Genomic DNA, 26,108 nt, shown 5'->3' with positions numbered 1-26,108 from the left:
TGTTGACTAACAAACTCTAGTACTTATTGCTTTTTACACTAATTGTTGTCTGATATGTATTCTGCACTTCTAGGCATCAGCTTTGATCCCTGTATTTCTACAGTATTATCTACTACACTGGCTAGGATGTATTCTATGAGGAAATGACAAAGCCACTTTACCCACTTTACTCAGTCTCGTGCACTGGTCAGGGTTGCCCTACATGTTATATATGTTACAGTAGCTGGTCTTGGCCACAGATTTATTTCTGTACTGTAGCGAGGGTTATAGTGATTCTATGGGGTGCTGTCACTCCTCTAATTTCAGATACAATTGTCTGATTATGAAAAAGTCAAAGCAAACTTAACTTTTGCTGAACTGTTAAAACAAAAGCCAGAAACAGGACAGGTGGCCTAATTTGCTACATTTTTGGCCTTAAGCATTTCACCAAGGTTTCACAAGTTGAGATCAGCATTTTTAGTATTTAAAAATTCCATATTTCCGCCAAAGGGACAATCAGGTGACATCATCAGACTTTCCCTGACTGCAGGATTGTGAAATCCTGTACAAGTCACACCCAGTTTCCAGCTTTAAAATAAGCTCTGCCACCTCTCCTCAGCACAACCCCTCCACAGCAGCATACACAGAACCTCCTGCTACAATCTTATACTCGTTAGCATCTTTATTACTGAAACAGACAGCTCTCATTCAGACTTCAAGATGAAGTGCAGAATCTTCTGTGTGGTTGTGCTTCTGGCCTTCTTCACCGTTAGTGAAGGTAAGTTTAGCGTTAAACATGCACTTTGCCATTTACCATCATGAGATTAAAGTGATTGGGTTATTAGCACTAAGAAATCAGTAATGCATGATAGCTAAGCCTACATAGGCAGACCTGTAGGGGTTAACCCTAACGCTGAAAGGCACCTATCTTGCCTCATCTGACACTGTGAGAAGATGTTTCTGTTGTAGGATTAGACTATAATATTAGGCTAACCTCAATCCTGCAGAGTTTAGCTTTAGAGTGCCCAGTGCTTTTGTACACTTAAACTCTACAGGGTGGTGGATCTCCAGGAGCGAGGTTAGACTTGAACCGAAGTTTTAAAAAAATATGGTCCTGTGCATATTGCAGGGATGAGTCTGCGTGGCCTGGGTGTGGAACCACGCTGTCGCTGCAGTGGGACAGAACGTCGCCGCATCGGCAAACTGATCGAGAGCATCGAGCTCTTTCCTCCCAACCCTCACTGCAAAGATACTGAGATAATGTGAGTACCCATCTGTGAAAGCTTACAGGGTAGGGGTAGTTAGGTACCCAGCTGCCTCTGGGCTAGGGCTGGGTTAGGTCTCTATTTTTGATACATTTGATTTGAGAAATGTTTGGTATGAACTGCAGTAAGTTCTCTGTGTCAAAAACGTTTCCTCATATGTCGTGCCACAGAGCCACATTAAAGAGCACCGGACAAGAGATCTGCCTGGACATCACAGCTCCATGGGTGCAGAAGATCGTTGAGAAGATTATGGCTAAGTAAGACCCAGACACACACGTGTACAAAAGCAGAGAGAGAGAGAGAGAGAGAGAGAGAGAGAGAGAGAGAGAGAGAGAGATAGAGAGAGAGATAGATTGGAATGACAATTCAGTAGAATAAAGTATTTAATCAGTTATTTAAGTCAATAGTTTCATACACAGATTCTTTTATAATTTCTTCCAAAACCTTTAAATGTTTTATTTCATAATTGTAACGGCTGGCCCGAGTGCCGCAGGGCGCGGAGAAAGACGCACACACTTCCTCGGTTTTGGGAAACATTTAATGACGTTTAACGGTGGCACTCACATGTAACATAAACGGTGAACGTGAACACGCATAAACGACTTTACACAGCGTGAATGTTAATACGGAATGAATAAACATCGACGAAAGCTAACATACACTGAAACTAACCACTACATAAGCACGCTACAGCAACAATTACCAATAAGGAGGCACACACAAACCGTGGTTTAAATGGACAGGACACCGAACCTTGTGCAGGTGTGCGCCATCATGGAGGGCGTGGTTACATAAACAAGCCTGCCCTGCACGTGGCCAGCCGTACCACGTGATTTGGGGGGGGGGTGTTTCCGGTGACAATATTGTTTAATATATTTGTTATTTAAGTTGCATTATTTCACATCTTATTGCTAGATAAAATCAGTGATCCCGGTATTTGATAACACATTTTTTACGTTCTGTTTCTTTTGATTGTAAATATTTGTGTTGTGTGTGTTCTGCAGTAAAGCGCCCTGAACATCGCACACTGTATTCTCTCCTGGACCTCTGCTTCTGCTGGGAGACCAGTCAACTCTATCTATCAAAACATCTTTTCTGGCTGGGCCATACGTTATGGACTTTATGGACAGATCTTTACAGACAGAATTTCTGACTGCAACTTTATTATTTATCTCAGTATTTATCTATTTATATGTCGACGTGATATTTATAACAATTGTATTTTTTATTGACTGTATTTTTTTTTTCTAATTTGTACAAAAATAAAGTGCCTTTTTTAAAATAAAAACAACCATGTGTTGAAAATGGAAAATTAAATTTAACCCTCATCAACACAACGCAACTCTTTTTTGTTCCCTTAACACATCAAAGAGTTGCAGGTTTCTCTTGGCGATGACTATGATTTCTGAGCAGTTCTATAATCTACTGCCCTCTAGCGCTAGAATTGTTCCATGAAAACGGTACCTCGGAATTTAAAACAGTTATGCAGATAAACAAAAGAATTCAGCTGACCTAGTGAAAAAAGAGTCAATATTATTAATAATTAATCATAATTAATCATCATTAATCACTACTAGTCAATCTTAATCATTATTAGTCATTATTAATCATTAATAATTATTAGTCATTACTAATCATTAATCATTATTATTCATTAATCATTATTAATCATTATTAATGTTGTCATTTTGTAGCCTATTCCCTAACCCTCTACTGCCTTAGTGACCTCTACAGGAGAGATGCCATGCAAAAATTCATTGTATCTAAGTTTAAGATTCTATTCTATTGCCTAAAAACCATTCACAATTTTTCTAGGGTTAGAAATCATCACATTGTTCAAACATGAGCCACAAGAAAGATAGATCAGATTACCGATCCAAACTTTGCAAACTTTGTGGTTTAGGAGAACATGATGGACAAGTAGGTGTGGTCAAATGAGAGATTTCACCCTTTTGACCCATGAGTTAGGGCCTGATATTACCTAAGCATCGTTACTAGAACGACCAGACTCCATTAAACACAGTCACAGACCCTCCAACTTTGCAGGGTGGCTCAGGACAATCCTTTCGGACTTGACTTAGACATGGCCCATTGTTGTAGTTCCAACAATGTTTAATACACTGATGTTGACTAACTAAACTAGTACTTATTGTAGGGTGTTTATTACACTGATGTTAACTAACTAAACTAGTACTTATTGTAGGGTATTGTTTATTACACTGATGTTGACTAACTAAACTAGTACTTATTGTAGGGTATTGTTTATTACACTGATGTTGACTAAACTAGTACTTATTGCAGGGTATTTTTTATTACACTGATGTTGACTAATTAAACTAGTACTTATTGTAGGGTATTGTTTATTACACTGATGTTGACTAAACTAGTACTTATTATCAGTTACACTGATGTTGTTTGTTAATTATGTTTTCCACTGCTTCAGCAGTGATCCCTGTATTTCCACAGTATTCTAGATCATTGGTATATTGGATTCTAACCTGCTGTACTGGTGAGGTTGTACTCTATGTGTAAATGACAAAACACTTTTGTAAGTCGCTCTGGATAAGAATGTCTGCTAAATACATAAATGTAAATATAAATGCAAAAATAAATGTAAGTGTAAATGCAAAAATAAATGTAAATGTAAATATAAATGTAAATGTAAATATAAATGCTAGTTCTGCTGCACATGTGCTTCACCTTTGGACCTTATAATGCTCTTGGTTTCTTCTGACAGTGAGTTTAAATTGTACTGAAACATTTCCATAGGAAAACCCGCTGTGTGTCCTTGGTAGCAGTGATCTATCAGAAATTGACCAACCTAAGAGGACACTGGGCTTTATGCAGGGAGAACAAGAATTGAGGTGCGAGAACAATGAGAAAATTGAATGTTACATTATATACCGGTGATATACCTTAGACTTTCACAGGTCACACGGAAAATGGGCAAAATTTATATGTATTACTTGTACCATGTACTTTTAATTACAATAACAAAGTGAACTCAATTTGTTTCCACAAGTGAGTGTTTATATGTGCTTGTGCTGCTAACTTTCAGTAGTTTTGTGTCTAGCCAAGCCAAAACAACCAGGTAGTTAAGGTTAGGCTAACCCCAACCCTAACCCCAACCGTAGCCAAGCCAAAACAACCATGGACCTTAGGGAATGTAGTCACAGAACACCAGGAAATACTTTGGCCACATTTGATCTATTTATACATTTATTTATACATTTTATTTATATTTTATTGATTCTAGATTTTAAAGACATTTGGATAAACCTCAAACAGTTCACTAAATGACAGGTACATTATCACATGTCGTGAATACAAATACATGAAAATGTTTGTGATTGTTTTGATTTGTTGTTGTTTTGTTTTCTGGCAGGGTGGGTCTCCATTTGAGTCCTATATGAAGGGTTTTGTTAGGACTACAGTGAAGGACTCAGATGTACTTTATAGCAACTAAAACACTTCATTTACAAAGAAATCACATCAAAGCCAGGATCCCAAAACCAGGATCTAACCCTAAACCCTAACCGTAAGCCTAACCCTAACCAATACCCTAACCCATACCCTAACCATACCACCCTAACCCTAACACATACCCTACCTTACCACCCTAACCCTACCACCCTAACCCATACCCTAACCTTAACCCTAAACCCTAACCCATACCTTAACCCATACCTTAACCCTAACCACCCTAACCCATACCTTAACCCATACCTTAACCCTAACCACCCTAACCCATACCCTAACCATACCACCATAACCCATACCCTAACCCATACCCTGACCCTAACCTTAACCCTAAACCCTAACCCATACCCCGACCTTAACCCTAACCACCCTAACCCATACCCTAACCACCCTAACGCATACCCTGACCCTAAGCTTAACCCTAACCACCCTAACCCATACCTTAACCCATACCTTAACCCTAACCACCCTAACCCATACCTTAACCCATACCTTAACCCTAACCACCCTAACCCATACCCTAACCATACCACCATAACCCGTACCCTAACCCATACCCTGACCCTAACCTTAACCCTAAACCCTAACCCATACCCTGACCTTAACCCTAACCACCCTAACCCATACCCTAACCACCCTAATGCATACCCTGACCCTAAGCTTAACCCTAACCACCCTAACCCATACCCTAACCATAACCCTAACCATACCATCCTAACCCTAACCATAATCACCCTAACCCTAACCCTAACCCTAACCACCCTAACCCTAACACTAAATCTAGGGTAACAGCACTGGAGTTAGTACACAATGGACCTTATTAAAACAAAAATATCAAGCTATAAAATGGCCAAAAACTTTAGAGTGATTTAGCACATAAATATATTAATAGACACATAAATATATCAGTAGAAATAATTCACCATATTTGAGTAATAACATTGAAAATGACTTCATGCAGGACGTCATCAATTTTAAGAACATAAATTGTACTGATGTTACAAATATTGCAGAATATTTCAGTGCAGACAGAATACAATAGGTGGACAGATTTTTAGGGTGCGTTTTAGGTCCCTGACAGACATTTATATTAAGTGATAAGTCAGTGGGGTTTAAAAGTGATGCCAGACCTGCACACAACACCACCTCCTTTCATGTCAAATACATGAAAGAAAAATGATCACGTGTCAGTGATAATCCTGCAGTTGTCTGATAGAGGGAGCACCAGTTTGAGAAACATCAGTAACGCCTGACCATTGAGGACAATTAAACATCTGTACATTAAAACACATGTCACATGGTCACACCAGTTCAACTACACATAAACGATGGCCTGGAGTTCTAAAGTCTCCTCTCTCTGACCTGACGACCAACATAGTATCAGTGTAGTAGAGCATTTTGTGAGAGCCTGGAGGAAGTGAGCACACATCACTCAGTCAGTAAACAAATCCAGACATAGGAATCACACACTGACTGTACAGGAATCCAGAAGGAAAATTTATAGCAATACGACAGTGGATCAGAGTTCAGAATGCAAAGTCAGACAATTAGCTGGATATGCAAAGCCAACAAACCACACGTGCGCGCGCACGCACACACACACACACACACACACACACACACACACACACACACACACAAACACACAAACACACAAACACAGAGTAGCGCATACACACAAACACAGAGTAGCGTGGAACTTCAGTTTCAGCCAAGGCTGGTGATGTTGGACCGGCCACCAGGGGGTGCTACAATACGATGGCTGGAACGCCTTGGAACGTTGTCATCAACCTGCGCCCCTAAACATTCAGAATGAAAATTTAATGTGCATTTCAACACTCACATATTTAATGGAGCTGCATATAAGATTATTACAATGGTCAAATCAGCTAAATCCTTCATAAAAATCTGTTTCTATAACTGCATTTTTAAAGAACCCATATTTCTACTGACTTTTGTGTGTTTTTATCCGTTATTTGTTATGAACACCACAAATGCACTGACCAGTCAGAAAAGGTTGAGTTAGTGTCAAAGCTTTTGTCTTGATAAAGGCTTTTCTCGAGGTCAGACGATCTGCAGGAACCGTTACATGGAAGGTGTGATTTGAACATCCTCGTATCTACTATGTTCAAATGATGACTTTGGTCTGTCTGAGAAAGAGGACTGATGTGGAGTCCAAATGTGTGTGTTCTCTGTTCCACAACTGTGTTTCTGGAGTAACAGTTTGCAATGTGCATGACAGGAGGCATACATTTGTTTTAAAACGTTTACGTCACACAAACGGTCTACGATGCAGTCAGAAAGCTATGTTACTCCCTAGTGTTTCAGATCAGTACTGCACACCCTATTACATCATGGCCCCTAGGGAAGCATAGGATTATATTAATAACATTATATCAATAATTTTGTGACTCTAGGGAAGCATAGGACTGTATTAAATTAATTTCAGATAACATAAAATGCACAATAAAATTGTACTGTCTAGTTATGTTCACTCAATTAGTTTGCCTCTTGGGGTAATTGCAATGACATTTACCGTTATCGGAATGTTGACATTAATCTGTACTAGCAAAATGACATTGATCCAGATTAGAATGACATTGGTCTATATTATAATGAAGACATTGTTCTAGATTACATTGATGGCATTGTTCTAGATGAGAATAAAGTTGGTTTATATTGACATTGATCTAGATTACAATGATGACATTGTTTGAGATTACAATAATGATATTGATATAGATTAGAATGATGAAAATTAATATCATAACCAAACCCTAACCACAAACCTAACCCTAACCATAACCCTAACCCTAACCCCAAACCTAATATTAATCCCAACCCTAACCCTAACCTTAATCCTCACCACAACCCTAACCCTAGCCCCAAGCATAATGCTAACCCCATCCCTAAACCCTAAATCCTAACCCCAACCACAACACTAACCCCAACCCCAACCCTAACCCCAAACCTAATCCTAACCCCAATTTAACCCCAAATTTAACCCTAATTCCAACCCCAACCCTATCCCTGAACCTAACCCTAACCCTACCCTAACCCCAACCCTAACACTAACCCTCTGGAAGCAGCCTGTCTCTCAGCACACCTGCTGATAAATGTGTTGGTCTGGATAAAACCATGTTGTTTATAGGAACTGTATAAAGACAAGTCTGTTCTGCTTTCAGGAGCTTTTTAAAAGACCAGTCTGCTCATTGTCCCATTTTCATGCACAATATCATAGTCTGCCTGTACAGCTGCACACACCCCTCACCCCAAAAATGCAGACTCTGTTGTACATGTGTATATTTATTGATACAAAAACAAAATATGCGATACTGCCTGAAGTGCAAAATGTTGTGAGAATGCTGCATTATAGACAGTGGTCTGATCTAAGCATTCATATGTCTGAATCTACCTCAAAAATGCCAACTAAATCCAGTTACATTTATGTCATTTAGCTGATGCTTTAATACAAAGCAATTTACAGTCATGACTGAACACAACTTGAGGGTTAAAGGTCTTGCTCAGGGGCCCAACAGTGGCAAATTGGCAGTGGTAGAGCTTGAACCAGCAACTCTCTGATTACAACTCAAGTACCTTAACCACTGAGCTACCACTGCTCTAATTCTATAGCACTCTGGGTCAGACTAATAGCAAAACACTGGTGTGTAAATGAAGTGCGCGAACGTAGTGGGCGCCTCATGTTCTGTCATTAAAATCATGCCCATTTAATCTAATTTTCACTTACCTGATAGGCTGAAGTTGGACTGATGCAGGTTTCTGATTGGTGGAGGCTGATGGGATGTGGGTGAGGTCTTGGCAGATGGGGCAGGGGTTATGTATTTGGGTGTGGCTGGGACATCATAGACAGGACCATCATATACACCACGTGAAACTCCCTGCCTGCAGGTCATCTGCAAAAAACAAAGGCCCTTTTAGAGCAACTGATCCCTCACACACAGAACACTGAACTTACCCTAACCCTAACCCTAACCCTTACCCTAACCCTAATTCTTAACCTGGCCCTAATCCTAATCCCAATCCTTACCCCGACCCTACCCTAACCCTACTCTAACCCTAATCCTTACTGTGACCCTACCCTAACCTTAGCCAGGATCTCAGTAGCTTCAGAGGAGTCAGAGACAGGAGAAGCTGCCAGGCCCTCTGTCAGCAGGGTGTTCTTATCCTAACTCACACCTACAACTTCTCCAACAGTACAGTATAATATTAAGGTTAGGGTAGGAGTGTTACATTAATGTAACACTTTAGTTTATCATAAAAATATTTTCAATATGCTACAGAGTTCACACCTTTAGATTCAGTTTGCCTTTTTTGCCATTTTAAAAGTAGGCAACAGATTTTTCTCAGAGACCTTGTTGCGGATGCTGATGCGTTGGTAGGCAACATCAGGGAATGGTTGCCGGGGAATAAACCGACCGGTACCCTGCTGCACATTCAGATTCCCATCTTCATACACAATCCGACCCTGACTGACAACAAGGACTGGACCACCTCGACACTCCAAGCCCTCAAAGATATTATACTCCAGAGCCTAGCCAGAGATAGAGAGAGAGAGAGAAAGGCACAGAGAGAGCAAGAGAGTTAGAGAGAGAGAGAGTCACGATAAACTTTATTAATCAATTACAATAGACAGACAAACACACCGGTCGGTTTTACAATTACAAAAACAGAAAGAAAATTTCTTTTCACTCAAAAAATTACCAAAAAACACCCCCTCTTTTTCACAGAACATTGTAACTCCAAATATTTTCAAAAGTAGTCAAATCAATCATGCTACTTATGCCACAATGCAGACACTCAGGACTCTCAGCTGGGTTTGAAACAAACTAAAGCATTAACTGCTACTATACCATGTAAAATTCTCCACTATAAATCACCGTCAAAAGTGGTTTATAGAATGTTCTCGGGGCTGGACTGAACTCTTCCCCCACAGCAAGTTTTTTTGCACCAGTGGGTGTGACCCTGTCATTTACTTTATATTTATTTAATACTTTAACACAGGCTCTATAGAAGGTCTTGCCAGATGCCTCCTCTAAAGCCATGTTCTCAACTCCAGGCTTTCACAGTTCCCAAGGTGTAACGCTGCTGCTAGCCCAAGTGTGGCAGGGCATGGGGCAGGACGCACAGACTCCCTTGACGGTGTGAAACATATAATAACATTAGACATATACAACAAGGGTGGCACTCACACATAACACTGATGGAAAACATGACTGTACACTTAACGTGAAACATAAAAAACCTTCGCATTTATAACAGACTATACAAAACAATGTTATGGCTATAATGGTCAGAATTAACACAGATGTAGCGACAACAACCAATAGACAGACAAACATTAAACCCTGCGCAGGTGTGTGCAATCCCAGAAGGCGTGGTTACAAAACACATGTGAATCCCCCTGTACGTGGTGGGCCGTACTACGTAACTCGTGGGGGGAGGAGCATTCTGTAACACAAGTTCTGGTGGTAATGACAGCATAGGACTACTACCACTGTAGGTAGGGTTAGACTTGAGCAGAACATGCTCTTCCTCTGTCAAGGTAAATCTCCACTGTGGTAGAAGTTGTGACATGAAACACAGACATTACATTCAAGTGGGTGGCTACTCCATCCACATCACCCAGCTCAGAACCCGAAAGGGTTACCAAATTCCCTAGAGTCCACAAAGAATTCAGTGCTGGAGACAATCCATTAGTAATATTCAGGAGGTCTCCTCCAAACAAAGGTTCTTTCAGGAGACAACACCTGAAACTCTCCCACTGCAGAATCATGAAAAAATAAAAAAAGTTTCTTGTTAACCGTTTCATGTTCGTGTTAATGTTCGTAATTCTTGTGAGTGCTGTTATCTTTTTGTGTTTATATAAATAAATGTACACCCCAGTAGCTGGAGTCTGTGGGTACTGCCCCTCGCCCTGCGGCACTCAGGCCACCACGCGTTACACTAATCAGTGCTTGGAGTTGATCACAGTTTCTGTTTTGTTTGTCTACCTTCTTTTTGAGGATTGAACAAAGGTTTTCAACAGGATGGAGATCTGGCCATGGAACCAAAATTTCTGATTTGTTCACCAAGCCACGTGGTTATCACTTTTGCCTTGTGATATTGTGCTCCATCATGCTGGAAAAAGCATTGTTCATCACCAAATTGCTCCAGGATCATTGGGAGAAGTTGCTCTTGGAGGATGTTTGATACCATTCATGGCACTGCTCTTAGGAAAACCTTTTAGCAAACCCAGTCCCTTGGTTGAGAAGCAATCCCACACATGAATGGTCTCAGGATACCTCACTGTTGGCATGACACAGGACTCATGGTAGTGCTCACCTTTTCTTCACCGGACAATCATTTGTCTAGATGTCCCAAACAGTCTGATGGGGGCTTCATCAAGAAAAATAACTTTACCCCAGTCTTCTGCAGTCCAATCCCTATACTTCCTGCAGAATGTCAGTCTGTGCTTGATGTTTTTCTTGGAGAGAAGTGACTTTTTTGCTGCTCTTCTTGACACCAAGCCATCCTCCGGAAGCTTTTGCCTCACTGTGCATGCAGGTGTATTCAGACCCGCCTTCTGCCATTCCTGAACAAACTCTGCACTGGTGGTGACCTGATCCCGTAGCTGCATCCGCTTTAGGAGATGGTCCTGGCACTTGCTTGACTTTCTTGGGTGCCCTGAAGCCTTCTTCACTGAAATTGAACCTCTCTCCTTGAAGTTCTTGATGATTTGATAAATGGTTGAATTAAATCAGCTGCCTTGTCCTTGTCAACACTTTCTCCTGAGAAGATCACTGAAATGATGTTAGCAGGCCATTTTGTGGCAGGGCTGAAATGCAGTGGCTGGAATGCAATGATTTTTGGGATTAAGTTCATCATTTTCATGGCAGGGAATGACTTTGCAATGAATTGCAATTCATCTGATCACTCTTCACAATCTAGAGTTAATGCAATTTGCCACCATAAAAACTGAAGCAACAAATTTCAAAACCTGTCCCTTGTAATATAGTTGAGGCCGTATCCAGTTCCATTTGTCAGGTTGACCTTTAACTTTCTCTAACAATTTGTCCCAGTTTTTCTGTGTACCAGAAAGACTCCCATATATTTAACACCTTCCTAACCTAGGTCAACCCCTGTCCCACGTGACCAGCTTCCCACCAGTAAGACTTCACTTTTATTCCAGTTCACCTTATCTGAGGAAATTTTATCAAACTGTTCCACTGTGCTGAGGTCATCAACACCAGCTTTGGCTTTAAGCTTCACAATAACATCATCAGCATATGCAGACAATAAACTTTGTGAGATAAAATCAAAGTCTGGTAAAGCAAACCCAGAGATAACCCTCCTTATCCTGTGTAAGAAGAGTCCTATAGCTAAACCTATAACATTCCAGAATGGGCTCAACCCTACCTTCTGCCCCTGAAAGCAGTACTCAGACAGTGGTTAACTTTCAGCATCACATGACAGGGCCCTGATCTTGGCTATGAGACCAGTACTGAAACCAAAGGCTACTACTATCAAAAACCTTCTCTTGGTCCATAGAAATCAGACCAGTATCCAAGCCCAATAATTTTGAGACTTCCAAAAGATTCTGAATAAAGTTCTACTGTCAAAAATTTGCTGGCATACAGCAGGTCTGGTCAGGATGAATCACCTGGCCATCACCATTTTCAGCCTGATGGCCAAGGCTTTTGAAAGCAACTTATAATCACAACAGAGCAAAGGAACAGGTCTCCAATTTCTCAGTTCCTGTGAATCTCCTTTCTTAGGCAGCAAAGTCAGAACTGCCCGCAGCCTGGTGGCAGCCTCCCTGTCATGAGACAGTTCATAACCTCCACTATTTCCTCTCTGACCACTGACCAGAAGGCTTTATAAAACTCCAGTCACTGTCTATCAATACCTGGAGCTCTCCCACCCTACATAGCTTTAAGGACATCCTGCACCTCTACCATGCACAGTGGTCCCTCCAGGATGAGTCCCTCCAGCATGAGTCCCTCCAGGCCGTGCCCCTCCAGGATGAGTCCCTCCAGGATGAGTCCCTCCAGGCCGTGCCCCTCCAGGATGAGTCCCTCCAGGCCGTGCCCCTCCAGTCCATGTCCCTCCAGGCTGTGCCCCTCCAGTCCATGTCCCTCCAGGCTGTGCCCCTCCAGTCCATGTCCCTCCAGGCTGTGCCCCTCAAGGCTGTGTCCCTCCAGGCCGTGCCCCTCCAGAATGAGTCCCTCCAGGCTGTGCCCCTCCAGGATGAGTCCCTCCAGTCCATGTCCCTCCAGTCCATGTCCCTCCAGTCCATGTCCCTCCAGGCTGTGCCCCTCCAGTCCATGTCCCTCCAGGCTGTGCCCCTCCAGGCTGTGTCCCTCCAGGCCGTGCCCCTCCAGGATGAGTCCCTCCAGGATGAGTCCCTCCAGGCCGTGCCCCTCCAGGATGAGTCCCTCCAGGCTGTGCCCCTCCAGTCCATGTCCCTCCAGGCTGTGCCCCTCCAGGCTGTGTCCCTCCAGGCCGTGCCCCTCCAGGATGAGTCCCTCCAGGCTGTGCCCATCCAGGCCGTGCCCCTCCAGGCCGTGTCCCTCCAGGATGAGTCCTTCCAGGCCGTGCCCCTCCAGGATGAGTCCCTCCAGGCTGTGCCCCTCCAGTCCATGTCCCACCAGGCTGTGCCCCTCCAGGCTGTGCCCTTCCAGGCCGTGCCCCTCCAGGATGACTCCCTCCAGGCTGTGCCCCTCCAGGCCGTTAGTGACGCTATAAATATACTGCTGGCACAGCTGTTTTATTGCAGCTCTGCCAAGATCCCAAAACTAGATGATTTGGTTGCCATGATCTCACCGACAAAACAGCAAATACTTTATGAAAGTGTGCATCAGCTAGCAAAGTTGCATTAAAATGCCAATATGAAGTCCCAGGCTTGATCTAACTCAGCCCCATTACACAGTGAACTGTGCTATGATCAGATCTGGTAATTCAAACACATTAAGATGGTGTTTAAAGTTAAAGTACACTGCCTGGCCAAAAAAAAGGTCACCACCTGCATTTAACTAAGCAAATAGGTAAGAGCCTCCCATTGGATAATTACTGCATGAGTGATTATGTTTCAGCTGGCAACAAGTTATTTAACCTTAACTGATGCAGTGAATAGCTTCTTATTTGTTAAACAACCATGTCGAAAGACACATCCTGTCGTCGTGGAAAAAATGTTAATCTGTTTCAGAATGGTCAAATTATTGGCATGCATCAAGCAGAGAAAACATCTAAGGAGATTGCTGAAACTACTAAAATCAGGTTAAGAACTGTCCAATGCATTATTAAAAAGTGGAAGGACAGTGGGGAAACATCATCTTCGAGGAAGGAATGTGACCGGAAAAAAATCTTGAATGATCATGATCAGCGATTAGTTAAACGTGTGGTGAAATCAAATCTTAGAAAAACAGTAGAACTCAGGGATATGTTTAATAGTGAAAGTAAGAGCATTTCCACACGCACAATGCAAAGGGAACTCAAGGAATTGGGACTAAACAGCTGTGTAGCCTTAAGAAAACCACTTGTCAGTGAGGCTAACCGGCAAAAACGGCTTCAATTTGCTAGGGAGCATAAAGATTGGACTCTGGAGCAATGGAAGAAGGTCATGTGGTCTAATGAGTCCAGATTTACCCTGTTCGAGAGTGATCAGGGTAAGAAGAGAGGTGGCTGAAGTGATGCACCCATCATGCCTAGTGCCTACCGTACAAGCCTGTGGGGGCAGTGCCATGCTCTGCGGTTGCAGTTGGTCAGGTCTAGGTTCAGCAACGTTATGTGCCCAATATACTGAATGACCAGGTTATTCCATCAATGGATTTTTTCTTCCCTGATGGCACGGGCATATTCCAAAATGACACTGCCAGGATTCATCGGGCTCAAATTGTGAAAGAGTGGTTCAGGGAGCATAAGACATCATTTTCACACATGGATTGGCCACCACAGAGTCCAGACCTGAACCTCATTGAGAATCTTTGGGATGTGCTGGAGAAGACTTTGCGCAGTGGTCCAAATCTCCCATCATCAATCCAAGATCTTGGGGAAAAATTAATGCAACTCTGGACAGAAATAAATGTGACATTGCAGAAACTTGTGGAAACAATGCCACAGCGAATGCGTGCCGTTATCAAAGCTAAAGGTGGTCCAATGGAATATTAGAGTATGTGACTTTTTTTTTGGCCAGGCAGTGTAGTTTAATCAACTGAATTACGAGAGGCAACATGAGGTTCTGAACGACTCCTATCTAAATTTGATTATGTACAATTCAAATCTCCAGCTACAATTAAATAATTATCACCTTTACAACCAGTTATCACATCACACAACGTATCTAAAAAAAGGTCTCTCGTTCCCACTACCAGTGCATGCACACACAATAATAAAAGCACACCCCTGCATGTGGTACAGCCACACCCATACATGATAGCCACGCCCCACACATGGTACAGCCACACCCCCACACATGACACAGCCACGCCCCCACACATGGTCCTATGTGACTAGGGAAGGGTTTGCCTTCCCTCTCTCTGAGCCAGTCTGCTTCATTCTGCTCATCGCTATGAGTTTCTTGAAGAACTCTAAAGTTTGATTAGTTGCAATAGCTGTGCTCTTTTATTCTATAAGATATGCTTGTTTATAGCACTTATCATTGTTTAAAATAGACCTTATGTATTTCGTACTTCTAGGTATCAGCATTCATCCTTGTATTCTACAGTATTCTAGTTCTTTGGTATGTTTAATTCTAACCTACTATACTGTACTTGGAAATATTCTATGAGTAAATGACAAAGCACTTTTGTAAGTCGCTCTGGATAAGAGCGTCTTCTAAATTCCATAAATGTAAATGTATTAATATTAATATTAATTAATATTATTGCTGTCCACCACTGCACAGGGTCTACAGCAGAACCTAAACCACCTGGAGCAGTACTGCCAGACCTGGGCCCTGAACCTGCTGGACTACTACTGCCACACCTGGGCCCTGGACCTGCTGGACTACTACTGCCACACCTGGGCCCTGGACCTGCTGGACTACTACTGCCACACCTGGGCCCTGGACCTGCTGGACTACTACTGCCACACCTGGGCCCTGGACCTGCTGGACTACTACTGCCACACCTGGGCCCTGGACCTGCTGGACTAGTACTGCCAGACCTTGGCCTTGGCAGAGAGCCCTCAGTGACCACCGCATGTTTGAGACAAAACAAAACAAAGCATGACAGACTGCACAGTTTCATAGAGACTGTCACTGAGGGACTGAAGGCTGTAAACTGAATAATGTGTGCAGAATCGACACAATACTGCAGACACAATACACTGTAATTTATACATTTTATAGAATGTGCATTTGGTTATACCGACTGCTGGAGTTTGGCAGTGATGGTCTTAGCCTTGTCTGGATCCCAGATAACAATGTCTGCATCTGAGCCCACAGCAATCCTTCCTTTCCGTGGGTACAGGTTGAAGATTTTGGCTGCATTGGTGCTAGTCACAGCCACAAACTTGTTTTCATCCATTTTTCCAGTTGCCTGAATGTAGCAGAGAAAGAAGACATGGAGACGGCAGATGCAGGATGAGTGTTACACCCACAATGTTTTATAACCGTAATCCTAATCCCTAACCCCAATCCCTAACTCTAACCCTAACCTTAATCCCTAACCCTAACCCTCCACAGTGTTACATAACCCTAACCCTAATACCTAACCCCAATCCCTAACTCTAACCCTAACTTTAATCCCTAACCCTAACCCTCCAGTGTTTTATAACCGTAAACCTAATCCCTAACCCCAATCCCTAACTCTAACCCTAACCTTAATCCCTAACCCTAACCCTCCACAGTGTTACATAACCCTAACCCTAATACCTAACCCCAATCCCTAACTCTAACTCTAACCTTAATCCCTAACCCTAACCCTCCAGTGTTTTATAACCTTAACCCTAATACCTAACCCCAATGCCTAACTCTAACCCTAACTTTAATCCCTAACCCTCCACAGTGTTTTATAACCTTAACCCTAATACCTAACCCCAATCCCTAACTCTAACCCTAACTTTAATCCCTAACCCTAACCCTCCAGTGTTTTATAACCGTAAACCTAATCCCTAACCCCAATCCCTAACTCTAACCCTAACCTTAATCCCTAACCCTAACCCTCCACAGTGTTACATAACCCTAACCCTAATACCTAACCCCAATCCCTAACTCTAACCCTAACCTTAATCCCTAACCCTAACCCTCCAGTGTTTTATAACCTTAACCCTAATACCTAACCCCAATGCCTAACTCTAACCCTAACCTTAATCCCTAACCCTAACCCTCCAGTGTTTTATAACCTTAACCCTAATACCTAACCCCAATGCCTAACTCTAACCCTAACTTTAATCCCTAACCCTAACCCTCCACAGTGTTTTATAACCATAATCCTAATCCCTAACCCCAATCCCTAACTCTAACCCTAACTTTAATCCCTAACCCTAACCCTCCACAGTGTTTTATAACCTTAACCCTAATACCTAACCCCAATCCCTAACTCTAACCCTAACCTTAATCCCTAACCCTCCACAGTGTTTTATAACCCTAACCCTAATACCTAACCCCAATCCCTAACTCTAACCCTAACCCTAATCCCTAACCCTAACCCTCCAGAGTGTTAAATAACCCTAACCCTAAACCCCAACTTCTGAACCTAACCCTAACTCTAAACCCTAAACCCTAACCCCTAACCTAAACCCTAACCAAGGATTTGGAGGTCGCTGAGAAAAGCTCCAGATTGGTCTGTGTGTGCATGCGTGTGTGTGCATGAGTGTGTGTGCATGAGTGTGTGTATGTGCGTGTGTGTGTGTATGTGCGTGTATATGTGCGTGTATATGTGCGTGTATATGTGCGTGTATATGTGCGTGTGTGTGTACCACAGTCTTGTCCCAGACGAAGGCCATGCGCTCCTCCACTCCGTTGGTTCCGTGTGGAATTAAGGTGAAGTCATCCTTCCCCATGGCCTTCTGAGCAGTGCTGTACGCACAGTGCCCACTGCCCACTACCTGCAGGTCCCCACTGCAAACATGCCGCTCCATTATAGAGCTTACATCACCACTGCTTGTGTGTGTGTGTAAGAGGGTGTATGAGGGTGTATATGTATCTGTGTAAGGGGGTGTGTATTTATCTGTATATAAGCATGTGAGCGTGTGTATGTATCTGTGTGAGAAAGCCAATGGGAGGGAATGTATATGTGTGCGTGTGCATGTGTATGTATCTTTCTGAGATACGTCTTTAACACCTACCATAATTCACTCTACTTATGATCTGGTGGACTCTGTAACCATAGCAACATAATCTGCAAACCTTTTCTATTTTTGGAAACTGGGGCAGAAGAAGTAACACTGTTCAGTGTGGGTGTGATAGACACACACACACATACACACACGCACACTCCACTACTCTACTGGCAAAGTAATACACACATACCCATATAGAAATTTCTCATCAAATGTAAGAGAGAGAGAGAGAGAGAGAGAGAGAGAGAGAGAGAGAGAGAGAGGGAGATGGGTTGGGGGGGGGGGGGGGTGTATTCCTTCTTCTAACTGGAGCAGAGGTGTGGGTGTCTTACCAGGCCAGAAGGGAGTGGAGATGTTCGGGGGTGGTGGGGTCGGGGCTTAGGGGCGGAGCTGTCACATATGCAGCTGCCTTGGCCCAGTTCTTGTTCCAATAGTGTGAACCATCTGTGGCTATGCTGGCTGTGATTGGCTCACCAAATATTACAGAACCTGACAATAGAATATTGACCACTTTAATGTGAATACGATGGTGGCGGTCTAAATGTGAATACTACTATCATTGTGAACACTGATGTGAATGTGAACGCCGGTGTGAATGTGAATACTAGTGTCATTGTAAATGCTGATGTGAATGTGAATGCTGGTATGAACGCTGGCGTGAACGTGAATAAAAGTGTGAATGTGAATGCTGCTATGAACGCTGGTGTGAACGTGAAGAAAAGTGTGATTGTGAATGCTGGTGTGAACGCTGGCGTGAATGTGCACAGTTGCCAGGAGACACCACCTTTCCTGCGTGCCCGGCTCACTGTGTCAGCTGCACTCTTGCTCATCACACGGCTGATGTAGATGGGGCTGTTGGCTCGGTTACCGATGGTGATGGCACGAAACACTGCCTCTGCCTCTAACTAACACATTGAGCCAATCACAGCGTGTTAGGCTCCTCATATGTGTCTCTAATTGGTTAAACATTGTGTATGCTAAGACGTTCATTGGTTAATTAGTGAATTGAATTGAACTGAATCCCACCTCTTCTGGGCGGCTGAGAGGATGGCCCTCTGGTCCAGTAATGCCCAGTCCCAAGATTCTTTTCTGCTCCTAAAACACACATTTATTTAGCTTAATATGAATCAAGAGTATTATCACAACTCTGCTGCACTACTGAAAAATTAAAGCCTCTTTATCTGAGCCTCAGCACCTACCTGAGCTATGAGATCTCCATTCTCAGCATGCACCAACACTACTGCGCCCAGTGCTTTCAGACACACAAACACCTCATACAGCTGAGAAACAGACACAAAGATACAATAAGCAGAGACAGGTAGACAGAGCAAGTGAGAAAGAGAGAGAAATATTATCATTATGAAATAATTAAATATAATATTATTATATAATAGTTTATTAACATGCATTATTTCTGTGTCTGTCTAACCTGACTGTCAGTCATCTGGTATACATCTTTGTAGGCCATGTACACTTGAAATGAGTTGATTCCTGTAAATGAGGGCATACAAAATGACAGAAGTGAGATGATTAACTGTTATTGATTCATAAAAAAAACTTCAGTTGTTTTTTGTTTATTCATAATCTTATAGTGGAGTAAGAAAGTAAGCAGGTCCCCAAAAAAGTGTATTAACACTTATTTAACATGATTTCATATTTTGACCACTTGTTGTTGTGTGTGTGTACCTATGTATTTGAGTCTGTTTGTATGTGTTTTGTGTGTGCGTATGGTTTTGTGCGCGCGTGTGTTTGTGTGTGTGTGATTGTGTGTGTGTGTGTGTGTGTGTGTGTGTGCCCACCTTTCTCCTGGACCAGCACCTCCACCTCGTCCCTCACCCCCTCATGCCACTGTGGAACATCCATGTGCAGGGAATAATCACAGCAGCACTTCCTGTCAGCCGCTTCCTGCCACAACTCAAAAGCCTGCAGGAGACTGTCGCCTGGCTGAGGGGTCACATGATCAACTGGCATACAGAGAGAGTTCAGAGAGATCAGAGAGAGGTGTTTCCTGAAGACTCAGTGCACTTTGGCCTTCATATGTCAATTCTAAAATTCAGCAACCTTTTACTGCAGCTGTGGCTGATGGAGATAATTCTTCTAATGAGTATTTGATTATAATTCATGCTGAGTTTGAAGGTGGTGAAATTGGTGCTGGCATGGGTGGTGGTGGAGCTGGTGATGAGTGAATAATGGCGGAGTTTGGGTGGGCATTGGTGGAGTTTGGGTGGATGATGGTGGAGTTGATGGATGAATTATGGTGGAGATAACGTGCGATGGTGGAGTTTGGGTGGGTGGTGATGGAGTTGATGGGTGAATTATGGTGGAGATGGCGTGTGCAGTGGTGGAGTTTGGGTGGATGATGGTGGAGTTGATGGGTGAATTATGGTGGAGATGGCGTGTGCAGTGGTGGAGTTTGGGTGGATGATGGTGGAGTTGATGGGTGAATTATGGTGGAGATGGCGTGTGCGGTGGTGGAGTTTGGGTGGATGATGGTGGAGTTGATGGGTGAATTATGGTGGAGATGGCGTGTGCGGTGGTGGAGTTTGGGTGGTTGGTGATTGAGTTGATGGGTGAATTATGGTGGAGATGGCATGTGTGGTGGTGGAGTTTGGGTGGGTGGTGATAGAGTTGTTAAAAGGTGGTGGTAGAGATTATGGCTCACTGATCATGGTGGTTCCTCCAGCTAGAGCAGCTTTGGTTCCCTGGTAAAAGTCATCTACAGGTGGGCTGCCCAGGTAAGCCTTATTCAGGCAGGTGTTCACATCGATGCCACCTGGGATCACCATTCGCCCATCAGCGTCCACCACCTTTACACCCCCAGGCACAATGAGATTCTCCCCCACCTGTCTGCAGGGCATTTACCCATGAAAACCATCACAGCTGCAGTACACGTCATATTTACAAATGACAAAATTAGTTCTATAGACAGAGTGGGTGTGGGTCAGTGAGAGTCTAAGGTGTGGGTATGTAGTCTGGTAGGTGTAGTCACTTCAAACAAGAAACCACTACAGAAAGAGAATGTAAGGCAAAAGAAAGCCAATGATAGATATGTAAATAAGACATTACTGCACAGAAACCCTCCAAATTATCCATGATCTATCATATAGAGAAAACTAAATTCTCTTATAGAGAAACTGGACATGCACTGGAACAGTACTTTTTAAATATAATTGTACATAGACTGCATATTAATAATATTTAAAACAATCCATATTAGATAACTTTACATACTCATGTCACACATGCAGATTTTTTCACTGCTTCCACAAGCACAACAGAAGCAAATCATTTTTTGTTAACTTGTGCCATGCTTTCTGAACCAATGGTAAAACCCTGATTTTGTCGTTTGGTCTAACGCTGTTTCTTTATTTCTGATCGGCTGTTTGAGTCATATAAAACTGGCAGACAGATTTTAACCTTCACTGCAAACAGAAGTGGCAGCTATTAGAGAAACTTTAAACAGCTTCACGAGTTTAAACTCACATCCACACAGTAACATTATGTGATTGCTGATTTATTGCTTTATATTTCTTTCACATTTCAAACTAAACTTACTGTTAATATTTTTGTTGCTTTCCTTATAAACATGTTTTATTAGCAGTTAGCCAGTGGCAGCTAATCTCCGTTAGCTTGGCTATAATTGGTCTCTTCACATTTTTTTTGGGTGCATTTTACATTTAAGAAATCTTTAGAAAAATTTTGAATGCATCATTTAATGATAAAAAAAAACCAACCTACTTATCTTGGCAACACCACATCTGTTAGCTCCTCCACATCATATCAGACCCGTTTCTGCTGTTCCCCTGTAAAAGCAGCTCATGGCTTGGAGCAATTTCTCGCCATCGCGGTCAGTCTTGAAAGCTTTTCAAAAGTGCTCGTTTGGCAACACAGCATGCTTAAGTCTTAAGCATTAGAAGATATTTGCACATTTGTGATTTTTCTTTCTTTATCTGATATTTTGAGTAAGCCAGTGTCATCAGCTCTGCTGTCATCGTTTATGGTCAGCTGCAAGCCTTTTTAGCCTTTATGTGGTTTAAATACAAAGATGTCATCTAGCATTAGCTACCCTGCTAGCATTAATAGCTCACTAAATTAGCTTAGCACTTCTTGTCTTGATGATACAGCTGACAGTGTAATGTTTTATATTGGCCTATTTTATTAAATATTAATATATAAGATATGCATATATAAGACAACATTATAGGAACAATCTTAACATTATAGGAACATATCAGTTATATAATCTCCAAACATCTTTTCTGCTGGTCACTGTTTTTCTTTTTGAAGAACATCCACAGATCTTACTGTTGTTATCCAAGGCAGATCCATGATGCCCCAAACCTTCCACTGAGTTTCCAGTGAAAAGAGAAAGTTCACAATTCTACAGAACCACCTGGTGTTGTTAGACATGAAGAGTTCCTGATATACCCAAGGCAACGTTGTGTGTAAATCGCACATATGGACAGAGTGAAAATGATGAAATCTTAAATGACATCACATTCATCCAAAGGGGGTGGAAAGGGAGGTGATACGTTTGACGAGGTGGACAGTTGTCCCCAGGGTTTTGTTAACTGGGGGGGGGGGGGGGGTTTACGAGGTGGACAGTTGTCCCCAGGGTTTTGTTAACTGGGGGGGGGGGGGGTTTACGAGGTGGACAGTTGTCCCCAGGGTTTTGTTAACTGGGGGGGGGGGGGTTTACGAGGTGGACAGTTGTCCCCAGGGTTTTGTTAACTGGGGGGGGGGGTTTAAGAGGTGGACAGTTGTCCCCAGGGTTTTGTTAACTGGGGGGGGGGGGTTACGAGGGGGACGGTTGTCCCCAGGGTTTTGTTAACTGGGGGGGGGGGGGGGGGTTTACGAGGTGGACAGTTTTCCCCAGGGTTTTGTTAACTGGGGGGGGGGGGTTTACGAGGTGGACAGTTGTCCCCAGGGTTTTGTTAACTGGGGGGCGGGGGGGGGGGGTTTACGAGGTGGACAGTTGTCCCCAGGGTTTTGTTAACTGGGGGGGGGGGGGTTTACGAGGTGGACAGTTGTCCCCAGGGTTTTGTTAACTGGGGGGGGGGGGTTACGAGGTGGACGGTTGTCCCCAGGGTTTTGTTAACTGGGGGGGGGGGGGGGTGGTTTACGAGGTGGACAGTTGTCCCCAGGGTTTTGTTAACTGGGGGGGGGGGGGGGTTTACGAGGTGGACAGTTGTCCCCAGGGTTTTGTTAACTGGGGGGCGGGGGGGGGGGGGGGGTTTACGAGGTGGACAGTTGTCCCCAGGGTTTTGTTAACTGGGGGGGGGGGTTACGAGGTGGACGGTTGTCCCCAGGGTTTTGTTAACTGGGGGGGGGGGGGGTGGTTTACGAGGTGGACAGTTGTCCCCAGGGTTTTGTTAACTGGGGGGGGGGGGGGGGGGGTTTACGAGGTGGACAGTTGTCCCCAGGGTTTTGTTAACTGGGGGGGGGGGGGGTTACGAGGGGGACGGTTGTCCCCAGGGTTTTGTTAACTGGGGGGGGGGGGGGGGGGTTTACGAGGGGGACGGTTGTCCCCATGGTTCTGTTTAACTGGGGGTTGGCATTTTCTCCCTCCTCAAACCAAGTGCTGAATTTAATTCTGGCTATCAAACTATCAAACTATGACTAAAGACATGTTCACCCACTGTGTTTTACTGACACCCCCCAGGTAAAGCAGTCAAAAACTGAGGCTACACTTCACATAAAATATATTAAAATAAAAAATATCTAACAAAATTATATATATATATATATATATATATATATATATATATATATATATATATATATATATATATATATATATATATATATATATATATATATATAACAACTCATAACTGAACAGTCCCATTGTGACAAAACTACAACTCTTACTTAATAAGTCCGTCTTCCACATACACATCTGCATAGAAAGAGTGATCATCGTTAATTACTTTTCCTCCTTTGATCAGTAATCGCTCGCTCTAGGAGAGGGAGAGGGGGAGAAAGAAAGAGGGTGAGAGAGAGACAGAAACGAGTGAGAATACAGTCATCTGCAGCTATACCTATCCTTAACCTCTGCACAACACACTGAAATAAAAGGGTCAAAGCCCTGGTAACATCTTTTTTAAAAACGCACAAAATCATTTCAGCATTCATTATTCATTCCTTCAATCATTCGTTCATTCGTTCAACTGTGAATGAGAAACGGCTCTGTTTATGGGTGCGGTTTCACAACCGGAAAGAGTGTGAGTATTGTAGCATTTATCCTGAAGGACAGATGTCATGGTTATTTAGCATGCATTAAAGCATCTGCGTAATTCACAGATTTCTGGTGAAAATGGATAAACATTCAATTCACAGATGTCTGGGGTAAAATAAACATTAATAAACGCATTATGTTCACTGCGCTGCAGGAAAGGGTTTTGGGTAATACTAGATGACAGACTAAATCTCACAATAAAACGTCCTTTCTGCCTGACCGCCACCCCCTTTTCCAGAGTCTGGACAAGACGCTAGATCTTGTTGCGCCTCGTCTTCAATTACGTTATCTCCGTCTTATGTAATTATTACAAAACCGTACAAAATCAGAGGCGACATATAAAGATATAAGGAGATATCCCCCTTTCTCCGCACAGCCTAGCAATCAATATCTCTCTCTCTCTCTCTCTCTCTCTCTCTCTCTCTCTCTCTCTCTCTATCTATATATCTATCTATCTATATATATATCTATCTATCTATATATCTATATATATATATATATATATATATATCTATATAGAGAGAGAGATCTAGAGCTAGAGAGAGAGAGATATATATATATATATATATGGTCTTGTCGTAGGCTACCTCAACGAAGTACACCTTACGTTTCCCCGCCTGTTGCTTAAATAAAAATGTCCCCCGTGCGCCTGCTCCATGGGCTGACTCGGTGCATAGCGCGCAGACGCGCTTGTTTTGTCACTCTGAAGCCAGAGCGCTTTACCCCTAAACATTGGAGAATATTCGCCTGCATCACTAAGAATTTAATCCTTGCTCGTTTCAGCGGGTGCGGAGGTTTGGAAGGTTTCACCGCAAAAGAGGATTCGTCTTACGTCTTACCGTCAAATGCGGTATATTCCTTTTCCCTTGGTAACCCGTCCCGGACATCCTCACACGAAATTCCAATATCTCGACCTCTAAGGCGGGATGACCGTTGAGCGCTCGGCCTTTTATGTGTTACTAACCCCGTTTACTGGATTTTGCTTGGTACCCGAAGGACGCAGGAACGCCTCTCGCGGGGTGAATGTGTGACTGTGCAGACGATTGTGCTCGTGTGTGTTCCACGAAGCGTCGCCACGCACACGTGGGTACCGTGGACAAAATAAATAAATAAATAAATAAAAATAAAAAAAGAGCACCGGGTGTTTTATTCACTTAATGACTGGACCAGCTGTTGTCACGCCCATTATTCAGAAGAGGCCTGTTTGATTTCTTAAATTAAAGCAAAGACGTTAATGACTGTCAACTGAGTTATGTTAAGGTTCGTTTTTATACAGTTCATGCACACCCTACAAACTTGTACAACTTTACATGCTTACCTTCCCGTTATTTTCACAGTGAGAATGTTCTCTCTGTGACTGGTACGAGACGTCCACACTCGGCCGGCCGCTCGGAGAGGTGACCACTGAGTCGCTCCGCTTCTTGTGAGGTTCCCTGGCTGGCTCGCTGAAGTATTCCATATCTAACATCCGCTCTGTGCTGCAGCGCCTCGGGGCTCTATTCCCCTTTCTACCCAGCGCATATGAATCGAAATCTATGGTCTTGGTGTCGTACGCTCCCTCAACGGAGCTGAACATTCCGTGAGACTTTTGGCGTTTGTTTGATCCCGCAGATATGGACTTGGCCAGGTAGATCGGGAGCTCATCCTCCCGGTTCCACTGTCTCCTGCAGTCGGTCATCGGTAGCTGTCGCGTCTGATAAAATAAGAATACAATGGTTCAAGTCTTTTTTAAAGGTCGCACCAAGTTGGTAGAGACCACAGCGCGGGGCTGATGCTGTAAGTGATGCAGTGTTCTACTCTACGCGACGGTAGCGCGCCTCACGCTGTCTAGCCGCGCGCGTCCATGCGTCGGATCTGCCCTTCAG

General features: G+C 43.3%; 2 protein-coding genes across 4 annotated transcripts; one reads left to right on the top strand and one right to left on the bottom strand.

Annotated features, from left to right (window-relative positions):
- Positions 1-612: 612 nt before the first annotated feature.
- Positions 613-2,523, top strand: cxcl8a (chemokine (C-X-C motif) ligand 8a). Of its 2 annotated transcripts, none has more exons than XM_027025968.2 (4): positions 613-757; positions 1,109-1,241; positions 1,415-1,501; positions 2,249-2,523. In XM_027025968.2, the coding sequence occupies exons 1-4, from the start codon at positions 700-702 to the stop codon at positions 2,259-2,261; spliced, it is 291 nt and encodes a 96-aa protein (XP_026881769.2). In that variant the 5' UTR covers positions 613-699; the 3' UTR covers positions 2,262-2,523. The 2 variants fall into 2 exon arrangements, with proteins under 2 accessions (XP_026881769.2, XP_026881768.2); XM_027025967.2 differs by having other exon boundaries at positions 1,097-1,241.
- A 3,065-nt stretch (positions 2,524-5,588) lies between these two features.
- crmp1 (collapsin response mediator protein 1) lies at positions 5,589-26,028 on the bottom strand. Of its 2 annotated transcripts, none has more exons than XM_027025973.2 (14): positions 25,562-26,028; positions 23,877-23,965; positions 20,668-20,852; positions 19,805-19,969; positions 19,435-19,496; positions 19,205-19,285; positions 19,032-19,100; positions 18,790-18,910; positions 18,338-18,494; positions 17,643-17,784; positions 16,091-16,261; positions 9,097-9,276; positions 8,473-8,638; positions 5,589-6,523 (listed from the first exon to the last, which is right to left on the bottom strand). In XM_027025973.2, the coding sequence occupies exons 1-14, from the start codon at positions 25,919-25,921 to the stop codon at positions 6,432-6,434; spliced, it is 2,040 nt and encodes a 679-aa protein (XP_026881774.2). In that variant the 5' UTR covers positions 25,922-26,028; the 3' UTR covers positions 5,589-6,431. The 2 variants fall into 2 exon arrangements, with proteins under 2 accessions (XP_026881774.2, XP_026881775.2); XM_027025974.2 differs by lacking the exon at positions 25,562-26,028 and adding an exon at positions 25,083-25,310.
- Positions 26,029-26,108: the final 80 nt, after the last annotated feature.

Source organism: Electrophorus electricus, chromosome 9, assembly GCF_013358815.1.
Source record: "Electrophorus electricus isolate fEleEle1 chromosome 9, fEleEle1.pri, whole genome shotgun sequence".
Taxonomy (NCBI): Eukaryota; Metazoa; Chordata; class Actinopteri; order Gymnotiformes; family Gymnotidae; genus Electrophorus; species Electrophorus electricus.
The sequence above is the reverse complement of the archived record's forward strand: the minus strand, read 5'-3'. Positions and strand labels throughout refer to the sequence as shown.

What these genes read in the sequence shown, in the direction of transcription:
- cxcl8a (XM_027025967.2), top strand. Translation starts at nt 700, where the DNA reads ATGAAGTGCAGAATCTTCTGTGTGGTTGTGCTTCTGGCCTTCTTCACC. An exon ending in CTTCTTCACCGTTAGTGAAG is followed by an intron (nt 758 to 1,096) that starts GTAAGTTTAGCG and finishes AATATGGTCCTG; the next exon opens with TGCATATTGCAGGGATGAGT. An exon ending in TGCAAAGATACTGAGATAAT is followed by an intron (nt 1,242 to 1,414) that starts GTGAGTACCCAT and finishes GTCGTGCCACAG; the next exon opens with AGCCACATTAAAGAGCACCG.
- crmp1 (XM_027025973.2), bottom strand. Translation starts at nt 25,921, where the DNA reads ATGACCGACTGCAGGAGACAGTGGAACCGGGAGGATGAGCTCCCGATC. An exon ending in ACCAGATGACTGACAGTCAG is followed by an intron (nt 19,286 to 19,434) that starts GTTAGACAGACA and finishes TCTGTTTCTCAG; the next exon opens with CTGTATGAGGTGTTTGTGTG. An exon ending in GTCCAACTTCAGCCTATCAG is followed by an intron (nt 6,524 to 8,472) that starts GTAAGTGAAAAT and finishes CTGAATGTTTAG; the next exon opens with GGGCGCAGGTTGATGACAAC.